This window comes from Giraffa tippelskirchi, chromosome 2 (assembly GCF_054371585.1).
Source record: "Giraffa tippelskirchi isolate mGirTip1 chromosome 2, T2T-mGirTip1v1.2.pri, whole genome shotgun sequence".
Taxonomy (NCBI): Eukaryota; Metazoa; Chordata; class Mammalia; order Artiodactyla; family Giraffidae; genus Giraffa; species Giraffa tippelskirchi.
Window position 1 is genome coordinate 144,717,554 of NC_137276.1, and position 19,772 is coordinate 144,737,325.

The following is a 19,772-nucleotide window of genomic DNA, read 5'->3' on the forward strand; positions in this document are numbered from 1 at the left end:
ATTCTTCAGTGCTCAGCTTTCTTCACCATCCAACACTCACATCCATACATGACCACTGGAAAAATCATAGCCTTGACTAGATGGACCTTTGCTGGCAAAGTAATATCTCTGCTTTGAAATATGCTATCTAGGTTGGCCATAACTTTCCTTACAAGGAGCAAGCGTCTTTTAATTTCATGGCTGCAGTCACCATCAGCAGTGATTTTGGAGCCCCCCAAAATAAAGTCTGACACTGTTTCCACTGTTTCCCCATCTATTTCCCATGAAGTGATGGGACCAGATGCCATGAACTTAGTTTTCTGAACGTTGAGCTTTAAGCCAACTTTTTCACTCTCCTCTTTCACTTTCATCAAGAGGCTCTTTAGTTCTTCTTCACTTTCTGCCATCAGGGTGGTGTCATCTGCATATCTGAGGTTATTGATATTTCTCCCGGCAATCTTGATTCCAGCTTGTGTTTCCTCCAGCCCAGCGTTTCTCATGATGTACTCTGCATATAAGTTAAATAAGCAGGGTGACAATATACAGCCTTGACATACTCCTTTTCCTATTTGGAACCAGTCTGTTGTTCCATGTCCAGTTCTAACTGTTGCTTCCTGACCTGCATACAGGTTTCTCAAGAGACAGGTCAGACGGTTGGTATTCCCATCTGGCTATCATTAAATAGAACACAAAAAACAAATGTTGACAAGGCTATGGAAAAAAGAAAATGCCCGTACATTGTTGGCAGGAATATAAGTTAGTGTAGCCACTGTGGAAAATAGAATGGAGGTTTCTCAAAAAGCTAAAAACAGAATTACAGTATGATCCAGAAATTATACTCCTGAGTAAGTGGCTCAGATGGCAAAGAATCTGACTGCAGTGCCCCATGGTTTGATCTCTGGGTCAGGAAAATCCCCTGGAGAAGGGAATGGCTACCCACTTCAGTATTCTTGCCTGAAGAATTCCATGGACTGAGGAGCCTGGTGGGCTACACTCCATGGGGTCACAAAGAGTCAGACATGACTGAGTGACTTTCACTTTCACTTTATATACATACATGAAAACACTAGTTCAAAAAGACACATGCATTTCAATGTTTATATCAGCAGTATTTACAGTTGCAAAGATGTGGAACTACCCAATTTATCTATCAAGCAATGAATGGATAAAGAAAATGTGATATGTGTGTGTGTGTATATATATATATATATATATAGCTATATATTATACACATATACACATGCACAATGGAATACTACATAGCCATTAAAAAGAATGAAATTTTGCCATTTGCAAAGGTATGGTTGAACTTGAAGAGTATTATGCTAAGTGAAATAATTCAGAGAAGACAATACTGTATGCTATCACTTATATGCAGATCTAAAAATTAAAACAGACAGTGAATTTTAACAGAAAGGAAACAGACATAGATACAGATAGCATACTAGTGGTTACCAGTGGTGGGGGCATGCTATCAGGGATTAAGTGGTACAACCTATTGTTAATAAAATAAGCTACAAGAATATATTGTACAACATAGGGTATATAGCCAATATTTTATAACAACTATAAATGGATTATAACCTTTAAAAGTTCTGAATCACCATGTTGTACACCTGTAATTTATATAATGTCACTGTTCAGTTGCTAAATTGAGTCTGACTCTTTTGTGACTTCATGGACTTGTACCCACCAGGCTCCTGTGTTCAGGGATTTTCCAGGCACGAATACTAGAGTGGGTTGCCATTTCCTTCTCCAAGGGATTTTCCCTACCCAGGGGTCAAACCCACATCTCCTACATTGGCAGGCAGATTCTTTACCACTGAGCCACTTGGGAAGTCCCAACTTTTTATAATGTTATACATTAATTATATCTCAATTTAAAAATAATAATAACAGCAAAAAAAGACCCAAAGGAAAATTATTAGAACTAATAAATGAATTCAGTAATGTAATAGGATACAATATTAATTTACAGAAATGTCTCGCATTTCTTTACACTAATAATGAAATATCAGAAAGAGAAAGGTAAAAAACAATTTCATTTAGAAAAAACCTAGAATAAAATTATAGACAAAACATTCTCAGGCAAATTGTAGCAATATTTTCTTAGATAAGTCTTCCAACTCAAAGGAAATAAAGGCAAAATAAACTAATGGTACCTAAACAAATATAAAAACTTTTGCACAGCAAAGAAAACCATCAACAAAATTAAAAGACTGTCCACAGAATGGGAGAATATATTTGAAAAGGGTGTGACCAATAAGGGATTAATATCCAATACATACAAACAGCTCAGAAAACTTAATACTGAAAAAACCAAAAAGCTCAATCCCAAAATGGGCAGAACTCCTAAATAGACAGTTTTCCAAGGAAGATATACAAATGGCTGACAGACACATCAAATGATTCTCAATATTGCTCATTATTAGAAAAATGCAAATTAAAGCCAAAATGAGGTACTGCCTCTCCTTGGTCAGAATAGCTATCATGAAAATGTTTATTTTGAAATAGGGAAATGAAGATTCCCCATCATTCATGACAAATAGATGGGTAAAAAAGTTGGAAGCAGTGACAGATTTCCTCTTCTTGGGCTCTAAAAAACACTGCGGAAGGTGACTGCAGCCATGAAACTAGAAGATGATTGCTTCTTGGCAAGGAAGCTATGACAAACCTAGACAGTGTATTAAAATGCAAAGACGTCACTTTACTGACAAAGATCCATATAGTCAACGTTATGGTCTTTCCAGTAGTCTTGTATGGATGGGAGGGGGCTGACCCATTAAGGGCTGAGTGCTGAGAACTGATGCTTTCAAACTGTGCTGTTGGAGAAGACTCTTGACAGTCTCTTGGACAGCAAGGAGAACAAACCAGTCAATCCTAAAGGAAATCAACCCTGAATGCTCTTTGGAGGGGCTGATGCTGAAGCTGAAGCTTCAATACTTTGCCCATCTGATGTGAACAGCTGAACTCACTGGAAAAGACCCTGGGAAAAATAGAAGGTAGAAGGAGAAAAGGGCAACAAAAGGATGAGATGGCTGGATGGCATCACTGATTCATTGGATGTGAACTTGGGCAAACTCTGGGAGATGGTGAGGACAGAGAAACCTGGCATACTGTAGTCCTTGGGATGCTGAAGAGTTGGACACAACTTGGTGATTGAACAACAATAGAGACACAGATGTACAGGAAAGACATGTAGACACAGGCAGGGAAGGGGAATGTGGTATGAATTGGTTGATTAGGATTGACATATACAAGCTATCATATGTAAAATAGATAACTAGTGGGAACCTGATTTACAGCATATGGGCTCAGCTCCGTACTCTGTGGGCACTGGATGGGTGGAATTAGGTGGAGAGTGGAGGGGAGATCCAAGAGGGAGGGGATATATATCTACATATAGCTGATTCACTTTGTTGTACAGCAGAAACTAACACAAAAGTGTAAAGCAATCATACTCTAATAAAAACAAAAATAAAAAGAAAGATGAGAAATCACAATAGATAATGCAGATATACAAAAAAAAAAGAGAATATTATGAACAATTGTATACCAACAAATTTTAAACCTTGAAGAAATGGACAAGTTTCTAGAAACATAGAGCCCACCAAATTTGAATCAAGAAGAAATAAATAATTTGAAAAGATCAATTACCAGAAGTGAAATAGAATGTGTAACCAAAAAAAAAAAAAACTTCCTGCAAACAAAATTCTAAGACCAGATGGCTTTACAGAGGATACCTAGCACATATACAAAGAAGAACTCAATCTCTTCCAAAAGGCTAAAGACTAAGGAACACTTCCAAAGACACTCTATAAAATCCACATCACCCTGATACCCTCAGACAAAGAACTACCAAAAATTTACAGGTCAATATCTTTGATGAATATAGATGCAAAAATTCTCAACAAATTATTCACAAAACAAATCCAGCAACACATAAAAAAAATCTCATATACCACAACCTAGTTGGATTCATCCTAGGATCACAAGGATGATTCAACATACACAAATCAATCAATGTGATACAAAGCTATTTATGACAAAATGCACATACAATATAATACTCAATGGTGAAAAGCTGAACACCTTCCCTCTAAAATCTGGAATAAGAATGCCCATTCTTACCACTACTCTTCAGCATAGCATTGGAAGTTCTAAGCATAGCAAACAGAGAAGAAATTATAGGTATTCAAAATGGTAGGGAAGAGGTAAAATTATCATTACAAACAAGTGACATGATAATATATCTATAGAAAACTCTAAAAACTTCACGCAAAAACTACTAGAACTGATCAAAAATTCAACAAGGTAACAAGATACAAGACTGACACACAGAAATTGGTTGCATTTCTTTACACTAACAACAAAATATCAGAAAAAGGGAAAGTCGCTTGGTCGTGTCCAACTCTTTGGGACCCCATGTATTTATAGTGCATGGAATTCTCCGGGCCAAAATACTAAGTGGGTAGCCATTCCCTTCTGCAAGGGATCTTCACAAACCAGGAACTAAACCAGGGTCTCCTGCATTGCATACAGATTCTTTAGCAGCTGAGCTACAAGGTATCAGAAAGGGAATAAACAAATGATCCCTTTTAAAATCATATCAAATAAACTTCAGCAAGGAGGATTTACATGCTGAGCACTATAAAACATTAATAAAGAAAATTGAAGATGATAATCAAATTAAAATATATCCCATGCTCTTGAATTGGAAGAACTAAGATTGTTAAAATGTCCATACTGTCAAGTTCAGTTCAGTTCAGTCACTCATTCGTGTCCAACTCTTTGCAAGCCCATGAATCGCAGCATGCCAGGCCTCCCTGTCCATCACCAACTCCCAGAGTTTACCCAAACCCATATCCATCGAGTCGGTGATGACATCCAGCCATCTCATCCTCTGTCATCCCCTTATCCTCCTGCCTCCAATCCTTCCCAGCATAAGGGTCTTTTCCAATTAGTCAACTCTTCACATGAGGTGTCCAAAGTATTGGAGTTTCAGCTTCAACATCAGTCCTACCAATGAATACCCAGGACTGATCTCTTTAGGATGGATTGGTTGGATTTCCTTGCAGTCCAAGGGACTCTCAAGAGTCTTCTCCAACACCACAGTTCAAAAGTATCAATTCTGTGGCGCTCAGCTTTCTTCACAGTCCAACTCTCACATCCATACATGACTACTGGAAAAACCATAGCCTTGACTAGATGAAACTTTTTTGGCAAAGTAATGTCTCTGCTTTTCAATATGCTGTCTAGGTTGGTCATAACTTTCCTTCCAATGAGTAAGTGTCTTTCAATTACTTGGCTGCAATCACCATCTGCAGTGATTTTGGAGCCCCCCAAAATAAAGTCTGCCACTGTTTCCATTGTTTCCCCATCTATTTGCCATGAAGTGATGGGACTGGATGCCATGATCTTTGTTTTCTGAATGTTGAGCTTTAAGCCAACTTTTTCACTCTCCTCTTTCACTTTCATCAAGAGACTCTTGAGTTCCTCTTCACTTTCTGTCATAAGGGTGGTGTCATCTGCATATCTGAGGTTATTGATATTCCTCCCGGCAATCTTGATTCCAGCTTCTGTTTCTTCCAGCCCAGCATTTCTCATGATGTACTCTGCATATAAGTTAAATAAGCAGGGTGACAATATACAGCCTTGATGTACTCCTTTTCCTATTTGAAACCAGTCTGTTGTTCCATGTCCAGTTCTAACTGTTGCTTCCTGACCTGCATACAGGTTTCTCAAGAGGCAGGTCAGATGGTCTGGTATTCCCATCTCTTTCAGAATTTTCCACAGTTTATTGTGATCCACACAAAGGCTTTGGCATAGTCAATAAAGCAGAAATAGATGTTTTTCTGGAACTCTCTTGTTTTTTTGATGATCCAGTGGATGTTGGCAATTTGACCTCTGGTTCCTCTGCCTTTTCTAAAACCAGCTTGAACATCTAGAAGTTCACGGTTCACGTATTGCTGAAGCCTGGCTTGGAGAATTTTGAGCATTACTTTACTAGCATGTGAGATGAGTGCAATTGTGTGGTAGTTCGAGCATTCTTTGGCATTGCCTTTCTTTGGGATTGGAATGAAAACTGACCTTTTCCAGTCCTGTGGCCACTGCTGAGTTTTCCAAATTTACTGGCATATTGAGTGCAGCACTTTTTCACAGCATCATCTTTCAGGATCTGAAATAGCTCAACTGGAATTTCATCACCTCCACTAGCTTTGTATGTAGTGATGCTTCCTAAGGCCTATCTGACTTCACATTCCAGGATGTCTGGCTCTAGGTGAGTGATCACACCATCGTGATTATCTGGGTCATGAATATCTTTTTTTATACAGTTCTTCTGTGTATTCTTGCCACCTCTTCTTAATATCTTCTGCTTCTGTTAGGTCCATACCATTTCTGTCCTTTATTGAGCCCATCTTTGCATGAAATGTTCCCTTGGTATCTCTAATTTTCTTGAAGTGTTCTCTAGTCTTTCCTATTCTCTTGCTTTCCTCTATTTCTTTGCATTGTTCGCTGAGGAAGGCTTTCTTATCTCTCCTTGCTATTCTTTGGAACTCTGCATTCAAAGGGGAATAGCTTTCCTTTTCTCCTTTGCTTTTCACTTCTCTTCTTTTCACAGCTATTTGTAAGGCCTTCTCAGACAGCCATTTTGCTTTTTTGCATTTCTTTTCCTTTGGGATGGTCTTAAAAGCAATCTGCATATTTAATGCAATCCCTATTAAATTACCAATGACATTTTTCACAGAAAAAGAATTTATATATAACCACAAAAGACCTAGAGTTGCCATTGCAATGCTTAAAAAAAAAAAAAAAAACAAATCAGGAGGCACAACATTCCCAGACTTCAGGCATTAACAGAAAGCTACAGGAATCAACATAGCATGGTATTGGCACAAAGACATATGGAGCAATGGAATAGAATAGAGAGCCCAGAAATGAACCCACACACCTATGGACAGTTAATTTCAACAAAGGAGACAAGAATATACAATGGGGAGAGAATAGTCTCTTCAACAAATGGTTTTGGGAAAGTTAGTTGCATGTAAATCAATGAAGTTAGAACACACCATCACACCATAAACAAAAAACAAACTCAAAATGGCTTAAAGACCTAAATATAAGATACTATAAACCTCCTATAAAAGAATACAGGGAAAACATTCCCTAACATAAATTCTACCAATGCTTTCTTATGTGAGTCACCAAGGCAATAGAAATAAAAGCGGGGGGGGGGGGGGCGGGAAAGGGACCTAACTAAACACAAGCTTTTGCACAGCAAATGAAACCATTAAAAAATGAAAAGACAACCTACAAACTGGGAGGACATATTTGCAAATGATGCTGACTAAGACTTAATTTGCAAAATATACAAATAGCTTATATAACACAACAATAACAAACAACCCTATCAAAAAATGGGCAGAATACCTAAATGGACATTTCTCCAAAGAAGACATCCAGATGGTCAACAGGCACATGGAAAGATGCTCAATATCTCTAGTTATTAGAGAAATGCAAATCGAAACTGCAATGAGGTTCCACCTCACACAGGTCAGAATGACCATCCAAAAAACTCTACAAATAACAGATTCTGGAGATGATGTGAAGAAAAGAGAACCCTCTTATGCTCTTGTTGAGAATACAAATTAGTGCAGCCACTCTGGTAAACTGTGGAATTTCCACATAAAACTAAAGTTGCCATATGATCCAGCAATCCCACTCCTGGGCATATACTCAGACAAACCTATAATTTTAAAAGATACTTGAACCCCTATGTTAATAGCAGCACTATTTACATTAAGGTAAGACATAAAAGGAACCTAAATGTCCATCAATAGATGAATGGACAGGAAGATGTGGTACACATATACAATAGAATACTGCTGCTGCTGCTGCTGCTGAGTCGCTTCAGTCGTGTCCGACTCTGTGCGACCCCATAGACGGCAGCCCACCAGGCTCCACCGTCCCTGGGATTCTCCAGGCAAGAATACTGGAGTGGGTTGCCATTTCCTTCTCCAATGCATGAAAGGGAAAAGTGAAAGTGAAGTCACTCAGTCGTGTCCGACTCTTAGCGACCCCATGGACTGCAGCCTACCAGGCTCCTCCGTCCATGGGATTTTTCCAGGCAAGAGTACTGGAGCGGGGTGCCATTGCCTTCTCCGACAATAGAATACTAGTCACTCATAAAAAAGAATGAAATGATGCCATCTGCAACAACATGGATACAACTAGAGATTATCATACTAAGTGAAATAAGAAAAAGACAAATACCATATGATATCACTTATATATGGCATCTAAAATACGGCAAAAATGAACACACCCAAAAAACAGAAACAGACTCACAGACTAGAGAACAGATTTTTGGTTGCCAAGTAGTAGGTAGGTAGGGGAGGGAAATATTGGTAACTTAGGAGTATCAGAGGCAAACTATTGTATGTAGGATACATAATAAAGTATAGCACAGGGAACTATATTCAATATCTTGTTACAAAAGTAATGGAAATGAACATGAAAAAGAAAGTACTTATATATGTCAATGGGGGATGTAACTGAGTCATTCTGCTGCACAGAAGAAACTAACACAACATTATCAACTATTCTACAAAATTGAAAAAAAAAAAAAAGAGCAATGAATTTACAGAGAAGTGACAAGCCCCACAAGAAAGTTACAGCCTTCCAAGGGCAGCGTACTGTGGGAAAGGATATATTTAGAGGAATGGAAATATGTGGGGAAAGCTAAAAATTGATGAGGGCTATTTTAGTAATATTTGTTATGTACATTCCTCTTGATGGTGTCTCTGGGCTGATGAGAATATAGATTCATCTCTAGTGATGAAGAGTTAGGGGAAGATAGACAGCTTTTCTGTCTACAGTTTCTCAATTGTTTTCAGATCAAAATAATTCTTATGCTAAATTGGAAGCATATACACTACCATATGTAAAATAGCCAGTGGAAATTTGCTGTATGACTCAGGGAACTCAAACCAGGACTCTGTAACAGCCTAAAGGGGTGGGAACGGGCAGAAGGAAGGAGGAAGTTTCAAGAGGGAGAGGACATATGCACACCTATGGCTAATTCATGTTATATGGCAGAAATCAATCCAATATTGTAAAGGAATCATCAATCAATTATAAATAAATAAATATAATTTTAAAAACTCCTATAACATTCCTAAGGGAATTAAAAAATAATTCTTATGCTAAAGTGGCATGTTTGTGTGGCATATTTCCTACAATATATTAAATTGTCTACAAATATTATCAATTATTTTCACCATTATATATTTATACCATCAAATTTATTCCATATCTACTTGCTAGAAGCCTGGCAAAATCCACAGTGAACAAGAAACTCTGTTCTTGAGGAGTTCTGCCTGAGAGTCAAGTATCCATCAAACAGTGAAATGGTGTTTGATCAGTAACATGATGAAACCATGCCATGGTTGCATTGAGGTGAATCAACAAAGTTTGCCTTCGGTTGTTGACAAAACATGAGGGGTGTGTTCCTTTCTGAAATTCTTCAAATTTGTGTTCTGGCTCCTCCAGACCATAAGAAACCTGTGCTCTCATTAGTACCTCACAGATTCAGTAGCTGGATTTCCTCCCATATATCGTCAGAAAATATAGAACTTTTATTCGTTGATTTACCACAATCCTTTAAGCATTACAAGTAAAAAGAATCTGCTTTTCTAATCTACCAATGGACCAAGATACATTTTTTTGTAATAGTCTAAAATACAGTTTAGCAAAACATTTTCACATACACGTGTGTATCCATGTATTGTCCCTGCCAGCCATCTGACTATTCTGACCTGAAAAACACCTTTTAAAATAGTCATTCATATACATATATGTTGTATGTATACAGCAAAGTGAATGGGTACTATTTTTGATAATTAAAAGGCAGATGGTTTTATTGGTTCAGATACTTGCAAGAGGTGATATATTCTTGGCAAACCCTTAGAGGCTGTCTTTCTCTTGTTCCCTGAAACTTCCTTTTGGATGAACTTTACTGGGTATGAGAAGTTACCTGATGATCTCACAGCTCTGTTGTACTAAGGACAGAGTTAGATGAGAATTAAGGAGAGGAGGTAATATGTGTCCAAGGAAGGAAAACCCAGAAAATGTAAAGTAATAACAATAGCTACCGTTTGAAAAAAAATTGAAAAGTAATACGTATCTACATATATATGTGTAACTGAATCACTTTGCTATACACCGGAAACTAACACAACATCATGTCAACTACACTCCAATATAAAATTTAAAAAGTTAAAAAAATAAGAATAGCTACTATTTATAAAGTATTCATTGTATATGCCAGGCCCAACTTAAGCACTTTAGATATTTTAGCTAATTACTGCAAAAACTCTAGATTGTAAATAATATTTCCCATTTTACCAGTAAGGAAGAAGAATCTCAGAGAAGTTAAATAAGTTTAATATGCCATGTATCACAGAGCTATGCAGTGATGGTGATAGGAAAGAAGACTACTATCCTGAGAAAGAGCATGGATTTTAGACTTGGACAAAATTTTTCTAGTGATCATTTAGTATATCCTTCATATTTTTTCATTTTTCTTGGTTGTTGAAATTACTTTTTACTTTTTATAGTTTCTATTTTACTGTTTATTAAATCAGAGTTGACATGCTGGGCTGGATTTTTTTTTTTTTTTAATTTTGGACAAAGACACGTGGCATATGGGATCTTAGTTCTCCCGACCAAGGATCTAACCTGCACTCCCTGCAATGGCAGCATAGTCTTAACCACTAGATCACCAGGGAAGTTCCTATAATTTCTTCTTAAATGTGATTCATGTTTTCTTTTCAAACATTTAGCTTCTTTAAATTGCTCTTCCTCACTCAGTAGGGCAAAGAAGCAGTAAGCATATAAACTTAGATATCCAAGTTAACCTCACACTACACAAGCAGGATGATTACTGATGTAATCAGAATTTCTGTAAATAAAGTCCTATTTTTATAAAACAAATATAATAAGGGTTATGATTTGCAGAGTACCCTTTAATTGGAGACAACAGTGTGATTTAAGAACAGATACCAAGATAGGCTGTTATGGAAATGTTCCACAGCCTGTAAGTAACATGGGTATTTCTATCTTCACATAATTACTCTGGTGCCCATAAAACAACATAATTAGCCCTTTATCTCTTAGAACACAATAGATTTGTTTAGGTTTCATTATCTTTTACCCTTACTGATTTATAGTACTAATAAATGTAGTATTTTATAGTATAACAACCAGCTTACTATTCAGTTATATGATGTAGGAGGTAGATATAAAATTTAGACTTTTTTCTTCATAGTCCAGTGTGGCACAAATTACATATCTATCTACACACATACATTTATGAATACACACTTATGTATTTACATGTACACATATATTAATTCATTTCAAAAATGTATGCTGCTAAGTCACTTCAGTCGTGTCCGACTCTGCGATCCCATAGACGGCAGCCCACCAGGCTCCGCCATCCCTAGGATTCTCCAGGCAAGAATACTGGAGTGGGTTGCCATTTCCTTCTCCAGTGCATGAAAGGGAAAAGTGAAAGTGAAGTCGCTCAGTCGTGTCCGACTCGTAGCGACCCCATGGACTGTAGCCTACCAGGCTCCTCTATCCATGGGATTTTCCAGGCAAGAGTACTGGAGTGGGGTGCCATTGCCTTCTCCGCAAAAATGTATAGACAAGTGATAAATACTTAAAGAGCAAGAATAAAAAGAAATGTTTCCACAATATTGTCAGATGTAAGATTTTCTCTGAGTTGATACTTCATGCATTAATAAAACCACAGGAGGGCAAAATTAGTGTGGTTTAATCCTCAAAGTCTTCATTTATCTACAGCTGCTCAATACTACCAATAATAATTGTTATCATGATAACTTATCTTCACTAGAAAGTGAATAATATTTAAATTCCATTGAAGAGGAAAAGCAAAGTTTACTGGCTGTATGGGGGTGGGTCTGTGTGCTAACTCACTTCAGTCTTGTCTGACTCTTTGCAGCCCTGTGGACTGTAGCCCGCCAGTCTCCTCTGTCTATGGGATTCTCCAGGCACGAATCCTGGCGTGGTTGCCATGCCCATCTTCAGGGGATCTTCCTGACCCAGGGATTGAACCCAGATCTCCTGTATTGCAGGCAGACTCTTTACTGTCTGAGCCACCAGGGGAATATAAAATATACAGTTATTAAAAATTTTTCATTTTGAGGTCTTTGTGGGCAAGAAAATTGGTAGACTTTTTGAATATCAGGGTTTGTTTTGTTTTACTATGTTAGCCTCATATGCTAAAGACAATAGCTCTGAAACTCTCCTCTTCCCACTTAACTCAAAATTCAAAATCTCTTTGGAACTGAGACCACTCTTGTAATTCCTTTGTATTCCATATAGTTCTTAGTGCTTAATAAATATTTCATAAATTGAGCTCTCAAGGTAATTATTGTTCCTTAATTTCTATCAACTTACATAAAAATTCTTAGATTTTCTGAGGTATAATGAGATTAGTATAGTGATTGCTATACTCTTTCTTCTATTTTCTATCCAAATGTAGGCTGTTTTGAATCTGCCTTATCTAAGTATTAAACATATCAAAACTCTTTAAATTCATGTGATTTAATCATCTTAATGTACTTTATGAAATTAAATAATCACCTCACAGACTACCTGACATTTACATAATTTATACATACCTACTACTAAATGTCTTGCTTTTATATGGCTCAGGATTCACTTAGTGATGTTGTTTTTTAAAATATTGGATTAACATGTCTGCCAGAACATTCATTAAGGATAGAACAAAATTTCAAGATGACTCATATCCAGATGTGCAATGCAAATAACCAATTACTTTTCTTCTATATTTAGGGCCATAGCTCCCCAAAAGGTTCAGTTAAAAACTGAATGTACTACTTTTTGCATGTACTAAATATTAGTCTTCAAGAAAGGTAACTACAGATTAACATTATTCACTGAATAAAGTCATTTACTTTAAAAAGTAATTTGTATTTCAGACATTGACACTTACTAATATATCTTGCAAAAGAACTAGATATCCAGCAACAGTTATTTATGAAAAATGCCCATAAATTCTAATTTTTTAGTATAACTTAATTGATTATTTACAGATTGGGTCATTGCTCAGAGACCACACAGTCTAGAGCAGCAAGTAAAAGGAAAACTTAATTTTTTAAAAAATTTTGATCCATAAACAGGAAAACTAGAGAATTTAGAATATATAATTTAGAAGGAATTACTTGGATTGATTATACTCAAATTAGCAAAGCCAAATAATTATGACTTTCTCCTTTGATTTTGACAGTTTGGTTTATATATCCACTGATTAATTCAAGAAACTTATACATTATTACCAAGAGAATGGGCTAAAACATCTTAAGTGAGGTCTACACATAGGAATCTAAATCATGAAAAACCTTTTATTTTAGAACCTGAAATAGCCCAATCCATTGTCAACCTCATACTTTTAAGTCACAATGACCAGTCCATGATAGTTGGAACTCCAGATGATACCTATGTCTTTCTAGTTCTTAACAGTAAAGTTCTAACACCCAAAGGGCAAACATTCCTTCATCTGACACAGTCAGAACCAGTAAATATTCAAGTGATAGAAAAAGCAGTTTATTTTTAACTCAAAAATTCATCACTGATCTTTTGATATAGGACCAAGGACTTTTCTTTGAGTTCTGTTATGTGAATTGGAATTCTAGATTTACTTTCCTGTTTAAGCCACACTAATGATACATCATCTGAGATTTCCAATTTCAGCTTTCTCATTTTGGAGAAATAAATGGACATTTGCAAAACAATCTAAATGCAGATTCTTTCTCCATTGTCACTATAGTTCCCTGCTCCCCTTGCTAATGATCTGTTCAGTTATCTCTTTACATATAATTCAACAACACTCCCATTGTGTCACTAAATCTTTGCGAATCTTTCCAACACATTCAGGTTTGGTTTCACAAGAATGATTCTTTCACACTCATTATGTCATTATTTATCATAATGTAAAATAAATCACACAATTCTGTAGATAATAGCATGTCATTGGAAGAAGCTAGTTTGAGGCCAAACCAAGACCTCTTGGTAAATATAAAACTCACTGGAGGGAATTGATGAGTATGCATGGGTGTCACACAGCAGGTTTAAGTAAGGGAGCACAGGAAAAAATGTGTACTCCTATGAGGTATCCCAGACTCATTGCATCTGAATCCCTGGAGCAGTTTTAAAAATTCCTCAACTTATTCTTGTACATATTCAATTTGATAAACACTGCTGCCATATTATAGGAGTACTTGCAAACATTTAACATGAAGGGGAAAACTGCAATATAGTAGAACAGCAATTTACAGCGTAATTCCAAGAGAATCCTGTGGAAATACACTCTCCCTTCCCATCACTAACATAGTAGATACTCAATTGTGGTTTCAAATTTTTAAATTCAAAAAAAAAATCTTTCTGGTATCAGAATTCTTTCCTATAACTAGGAAATTCCTTCTAATGAGCTAGGTGGAAAGTAGGGCTTCGCTCCTCCACAGAAGGTGACAGAATCTAGGTATTTTCTTCCTAGATTACAGGCACATGACCTAAGTTCAGCCAGTTGGATGAGCTCTCCCAGGGGTTAATATCTGAAAGAAGTGAGGCAAAGATGTAGGGGCAGTTCAAGATTATTCATGCTACTTGAGGATCAAGATTCTGGCAATGGCAGAGCAAATGTTAAGAGACAGCAAAGTTGCAGTGGTGGTGAAGTATTCTTAAGGAGTATGGCAGTGGGACTATCTGAAATGTCAAAGTCCTAAATATGCTGCTATAGCAGAATCTTGATGGCGCTCTATGATACTCAGCCTCCCTTGGTTACTGCCTCATTCTCAGTGTTTTTCTGTAAACCATTACATTTACATGTTCAGTTCAGTTCAGTTGGCCAGTCGTGTCCGACTCTTTGCGACCTCATGAATCGCAGCATGCCAGGCCTCCCAGTGCAGCACCAACTCCCAGAGTCCACCCAAACCCATGTCCATCGAGTCAGTGATACTATCCAACCATCTCATCCTCTGTCGTCACCTTCTCCTCCCGCCCCCAATCCTACCCAGCATTAGGGTCTTTTCCAATGAGTCAACCCTTCGCATGAGGTGGCCAAAGTATTGGAGCTTCAGCTTCAACATCAGACCTTCCAATGAACACCCAGGATTGATCTCTTTTAGGATGGATTGATTGGATCTCCTTGCAGTCCAAGGGACTCTCAAGAGTCTTCTCCAACACCACAGTTCAAAAGCATCAATTCTTCGGCGCTCAGCTTTCTTCACCATCCAACTCTCACATCCATACATGACCACTGGAAAAACCATAGCTTTGACTAGACGGACTTTTGTTGGCAAAGTAATGTCTCTGCTTTTAAACATGCTATCTAGGTTGGCCATAACCTTCCTTCCAAGGAGTAAGCGTCTTTTAATTTCATGGCTGCAGTCACCATCAGCAGTGATTCTGGAGCCCAAAAAAGTAAAGTCTGACACTGTTTCCACTGTTTCCCCATCTATTTCCCATGGAGTGATGGGACCAGATGCCATGATCTTAGTTTTCTGAATGTTGAGCTTTAAGCCAACTTCTTCACTCTCCTCCTTCACCTTCATCAAGAGGCTCTTTAGTTCTTCTTCACTTTCTGCCATAAGGGTGGTGTCATCCGCATATCTGAGGTTATTGATATTTCTCCCGGCAATCTTGATTCCAGCTTGTGTTTCTTCCAGCCCAGCGTTTCTCATGATGTACTCTGCATAGAAGTTAAATAAGCAGGGTGACAATATACAGCCTTGACGTACTCCTTTTCCTATTTGGAACCAGTCTGTTGTTCCATGTCCAGTTCTAACTGTTGCTTCCTGACCTGCATACAGGTTTCTCAAGAGACAGGTCAGATGGTCTGGTATGCCCATCTCTTTCAGAATTTTCCACAGTTTATTGTGATCCACACACTCAAAGGCTTTGGCATAGTCAATAAAGCAGAAATAGATGTTTTTCTGGAACTCTCTTGCTTTTTCGATGATCCAGCGGATGTTGGCAATTTGATGTCTGATTCCTCTGCCTTTTCTAAAACCAGCTTGAACATCTGGAAGTTCACGGTTCACGTATTGCTGAAGCCTGGCTTGGAGAATTTTGAGCATTACTTTACTAGCATGTGAGATGAGTGCAATTGTGCGGTACTTTGAGCATTCTTTGGCATTGCCTTTCTTTGGGATTGGAACGAAAACTGACCTTTTCCAGTCCTGTGGCCACTGCTGAGTTTTCCTAGTTTGCTGGCATATTGAGTGCAGCACTTTCACAGCATCACCTTTGAGGATTTGAAATAGCTCAACTGGAATTCCATCACCTCCACTAGCTTTGTTCGTAGTGATGCTTTCAAAGGCCCACTTGACTTCACATTCCAGGATATCTGGCTCTAGGTGAGTGATCACACCATCGTGATTATCTGGGTCGTGAAGATCTTTTTTGTACAGTTCTTCTGTGTATTCTTGCCACCTCTTCTTAATATCTTCTGCTTCTGTTAGGCCGGGCTGGGGGCCGGGGGCGGCGGCCGACAGGGCCTAGGCCGGGTCGGGGGCCGGGAGCTGGGGGCGGCGGCCGAGAGGGGCTTGGCCGGGCCGGGGTCCGGGGGTGGCGGCCCACAGGGCCTAGGCCGGGTCGGGGGCCGGGAGCTGGGGGCGGCGGCCGAGAGGGCCTGGGCCGGGCCGGGGCCCGGGGGCCGGGGGTGGCAGCCGAGAGGGGCTAGGCCGGGCTGGAGGCCGGGGGCGGCGGACGACAGGACCCAGGCCGGGCCGGGGGCCGGGGGCGGCAGCCGAGAGGGCTAGGCCAGGCCGGGGGCTGGGGCCGGCGGCGGCGGTGGCGGCAGCAAGAGGAATTACCCAAGGCCCAAGGTAAGAGAAACCCAAGTAAGACGGTAAGTGTTGCGAGAGGGCATCAGAGGGCAGACACACTAAAACTAAAACTACAGAAAACTATCTAATCTGATCACACGGACTACAGCCTTGTCTATCTCAATGAAACTAAGCCATGCCGTGTGGGGCCACCCAAGACGGATGGGTCATGGTGGAGAGGTCTGACAGATTGTGGTCCACTAGAGAAGGGCATGGCAAACCACTTCAGTATTCTTGCCTTGAGAACCCCATGAACAGTATGAAAAGGCAAAAGGATAGGACACTGAAAGATGAACTCCCCAGGTCAGTAGGTGCCCAATATGCTAATGGAGATCTGTGGAGAAATAACTCCAGAAAGAATGATGGGATGGAGCCAAAGCAAAAACGATACGCAACTGTGGATGTGACTGGTGATAGACGCAAAGTCCGATGCTGTAAAGAGCAATATTGCATAGGAACCTGGAATGTTAGTTTCATGAACCAAGGCAAACTGGAAGTGGTCAAAAACAGGTGATGGCAAGAGTGAACGTTGACATTCTAGGAATCAGTGAACTAAGATGGACTGGAATGGGTGAATTTAACTCAGATGACCATTATATCTACTACTGTGGGCAAGAATCCCTTAGAAGAAATGGAGTAGCCATCATGGTCAACAAAAGAGTCCAAAATGCAGTACTTGGATGCAGTCTCAAAAATGACAGAATGATCTCTGTTTGTTTCCAAGGCAAACCATTCAATATCACGGTAATCCAAGTCTATGCCCCGACCAGTAACGCAAAAGAAGCTGAAGTTGAACGGTTCTATGAAGACCTACAAGACCTTCTAGAACTAACACCCAAAAAAGATGTCCTTTTCATTATAGGGGACTGGAATGCAAAAGTAGGAAGTCAAGAAACACCTGGCGTAACAGGCAAGTTTGGCCTTGGAGTACAGAATGAAGCAGGGCAAAGGCTAATAGAGTTTTGCCACGAGAACGCACTGGTAATAGCAAACACCCTATTCCAACAACACAAGAGAAGACTCTACACGTGGACATCACCAGATGGTCAACACCGAAATCAGATTGATTATATTCTTTGCAGCCAAAGATGGAGAAGCTCTATACAGTCAGCAAAAACAAGACCAGGAGCAGACTGTGGCTCAGATCATGAACTGCTTATTGCCAAATTCAGACTTAAATTGAAGAAAGTAGGGAAAACCACTAGACCATTCAGGTATGACCTAGATCAAATCCCTTATGAGTATACCGTGGAAGTGACAAATAGATTTAAGGGACTAGACCTGATGGACAGAGTGCCTGACGAACTATGGACAGAGGTTCGTGACATTGTACAGGAGACAGGGATCAAGAAAATCCCCATGGAAAAGAAATGCAAAAAAGCAAAATGGCTGTCTGAAGAGGCCTTACAGATAGCTGGGAAGAGAAGAGAAGCGAAAAGCAAAGGAGAAAAGGAAAGATATTCTCATCTGAATGCAGAGTTCCAAAGAATAGCAAGCAGAGATAAGAAAGCCTTCCTCAGCGATCAGTGCAAACAAATAGAGGAAAACAACAGATTGGGAAAGACTAGAGACCTCTTCAAGAAAATTAGAGATACCAAAGGAACATTTCATGCAAAGATAGGCTCGATAAAGGACAGAAATGGTATGGACCTAACAGAAGCAGAAGATATTAAGAAGAGGTGGCAAGAATACACAGAAGAACTGTACAAAAAAAAGATCTTGCAGTCCAAGGGACTCTCAAAAGTCTTCTCCAACACCACAGTTCAAAAGCATCAATTCTTTGGCACTCAGCTTTCTTCACTGTCCAACTCTCACATCCATACATGACTACTGAAAAAACCATAGCCTTGACTAGGGGGACCTTAGTTGGCAAAGTAATGTCTCTGCTTTTAAATGTGCTATCTAGGTTGGTCATAACTTTCCTTCCAAGGAGTAAGCGTCTTTTAATTTCATGGCTGCAATCACCATCCGCAGTGATTTTGGAGCCCAAAAAATAAAGTCTGACACTGTTTCCACTGTTTCCCCATCTATTTCCCATGAAGGGATGGGACCAGATGCCATGATCTTAGTTTTCTGAATGTTGAGCTTTAAGCCAACTTCTTCACTCTCCTCTTTCACTTTCATCAAGAGGCTCTTTAGTTCTTTGCTTTCTGCCATAAGAGTGGTGTCATCTGCATGTTTGAAGTTATTGATATTTCTCCCGGCAATCTTGATTCCAGCTTGTGTTTCTTCCAGCCCAGCATTTCTCATGATGTACTCTGGCATAGAAGTTACATAAGCAGGGTGACAATATACAGCCTTGATGTACTCCTTTTCCTATTTGGAACCAGTCTGTTGTTCCATGTCCAGTTCTAACTGTTGCTTCCTGACCTGCATACAAGTTTCTCAAGAGGCAGGTCAGGTGGTCTGGTATTCCCATCTCTTTCAGAATTTTCCACAGTTTATTGTGATCCACATAGTCAAAGGCTTTGACATAGCCAATAAAGCAGAAATAGTTTTTTTTTCTGGAATTCTCTTGCTTTTTTGGTGATCCAGCGGATATTGGCAATTTGATCTCTGGTTCCTCTGCCTTTTCTAAACCAGCTTGTACATCTGGAAGTTCACATTTCACGTATTGCTGAAGCCTGGCTTGGAGAATTTTGAGCATTACTTTACTAGCATGTGAGATGAGTGCAATTGTGCGGTACTTTGAGCATTCTTTGGCATTGCCTTTCTTTGGGATTGGAACGAAAACTGACCTTTTCCAGTCCTGTGGCCACTGCTGAGTTTTCCAAATTTGCTGGCATATTGAGTGCAGCACTTTCACAGCATCACCTTTGAGGATTTGAAATAGCTCAACTGGAATTCCATCACCTC

General features: G+C 39.2%; 1 protein-coding gene across 3 annotated transcripts in view; it reads left to right on the top strand.

Moving 5' to 3' along the window:
• NAALADL2 (N-acetylated alpha-linked acidic dipeptidase like 2) overlaps positions 1–19,772 on the top strand; it is a 1,599,429-nt gene that overhangs the window by 1,569,633 nt on the left and 10,024 nt on the right. Inside the window, exon 17 of one of the 3 annotated variants that reach the window (XM_081570965.1) lies at positions 12,008–12,419. The exons of the other annotated variants lie outside the window; for them this stretch is intronic. Coding sequence (XP_081427091.1) covers positions 12,008–12,194 — 187 coding nt within the window. The 3' untranslated portion in view covers positions 12,195–12,419. Of the gene's footprint in view, positions 1–12,007; positions 12,420–19,772 lie in introns of those variants that run through there. 3 annotated transcript variants of the gene reach the window in all.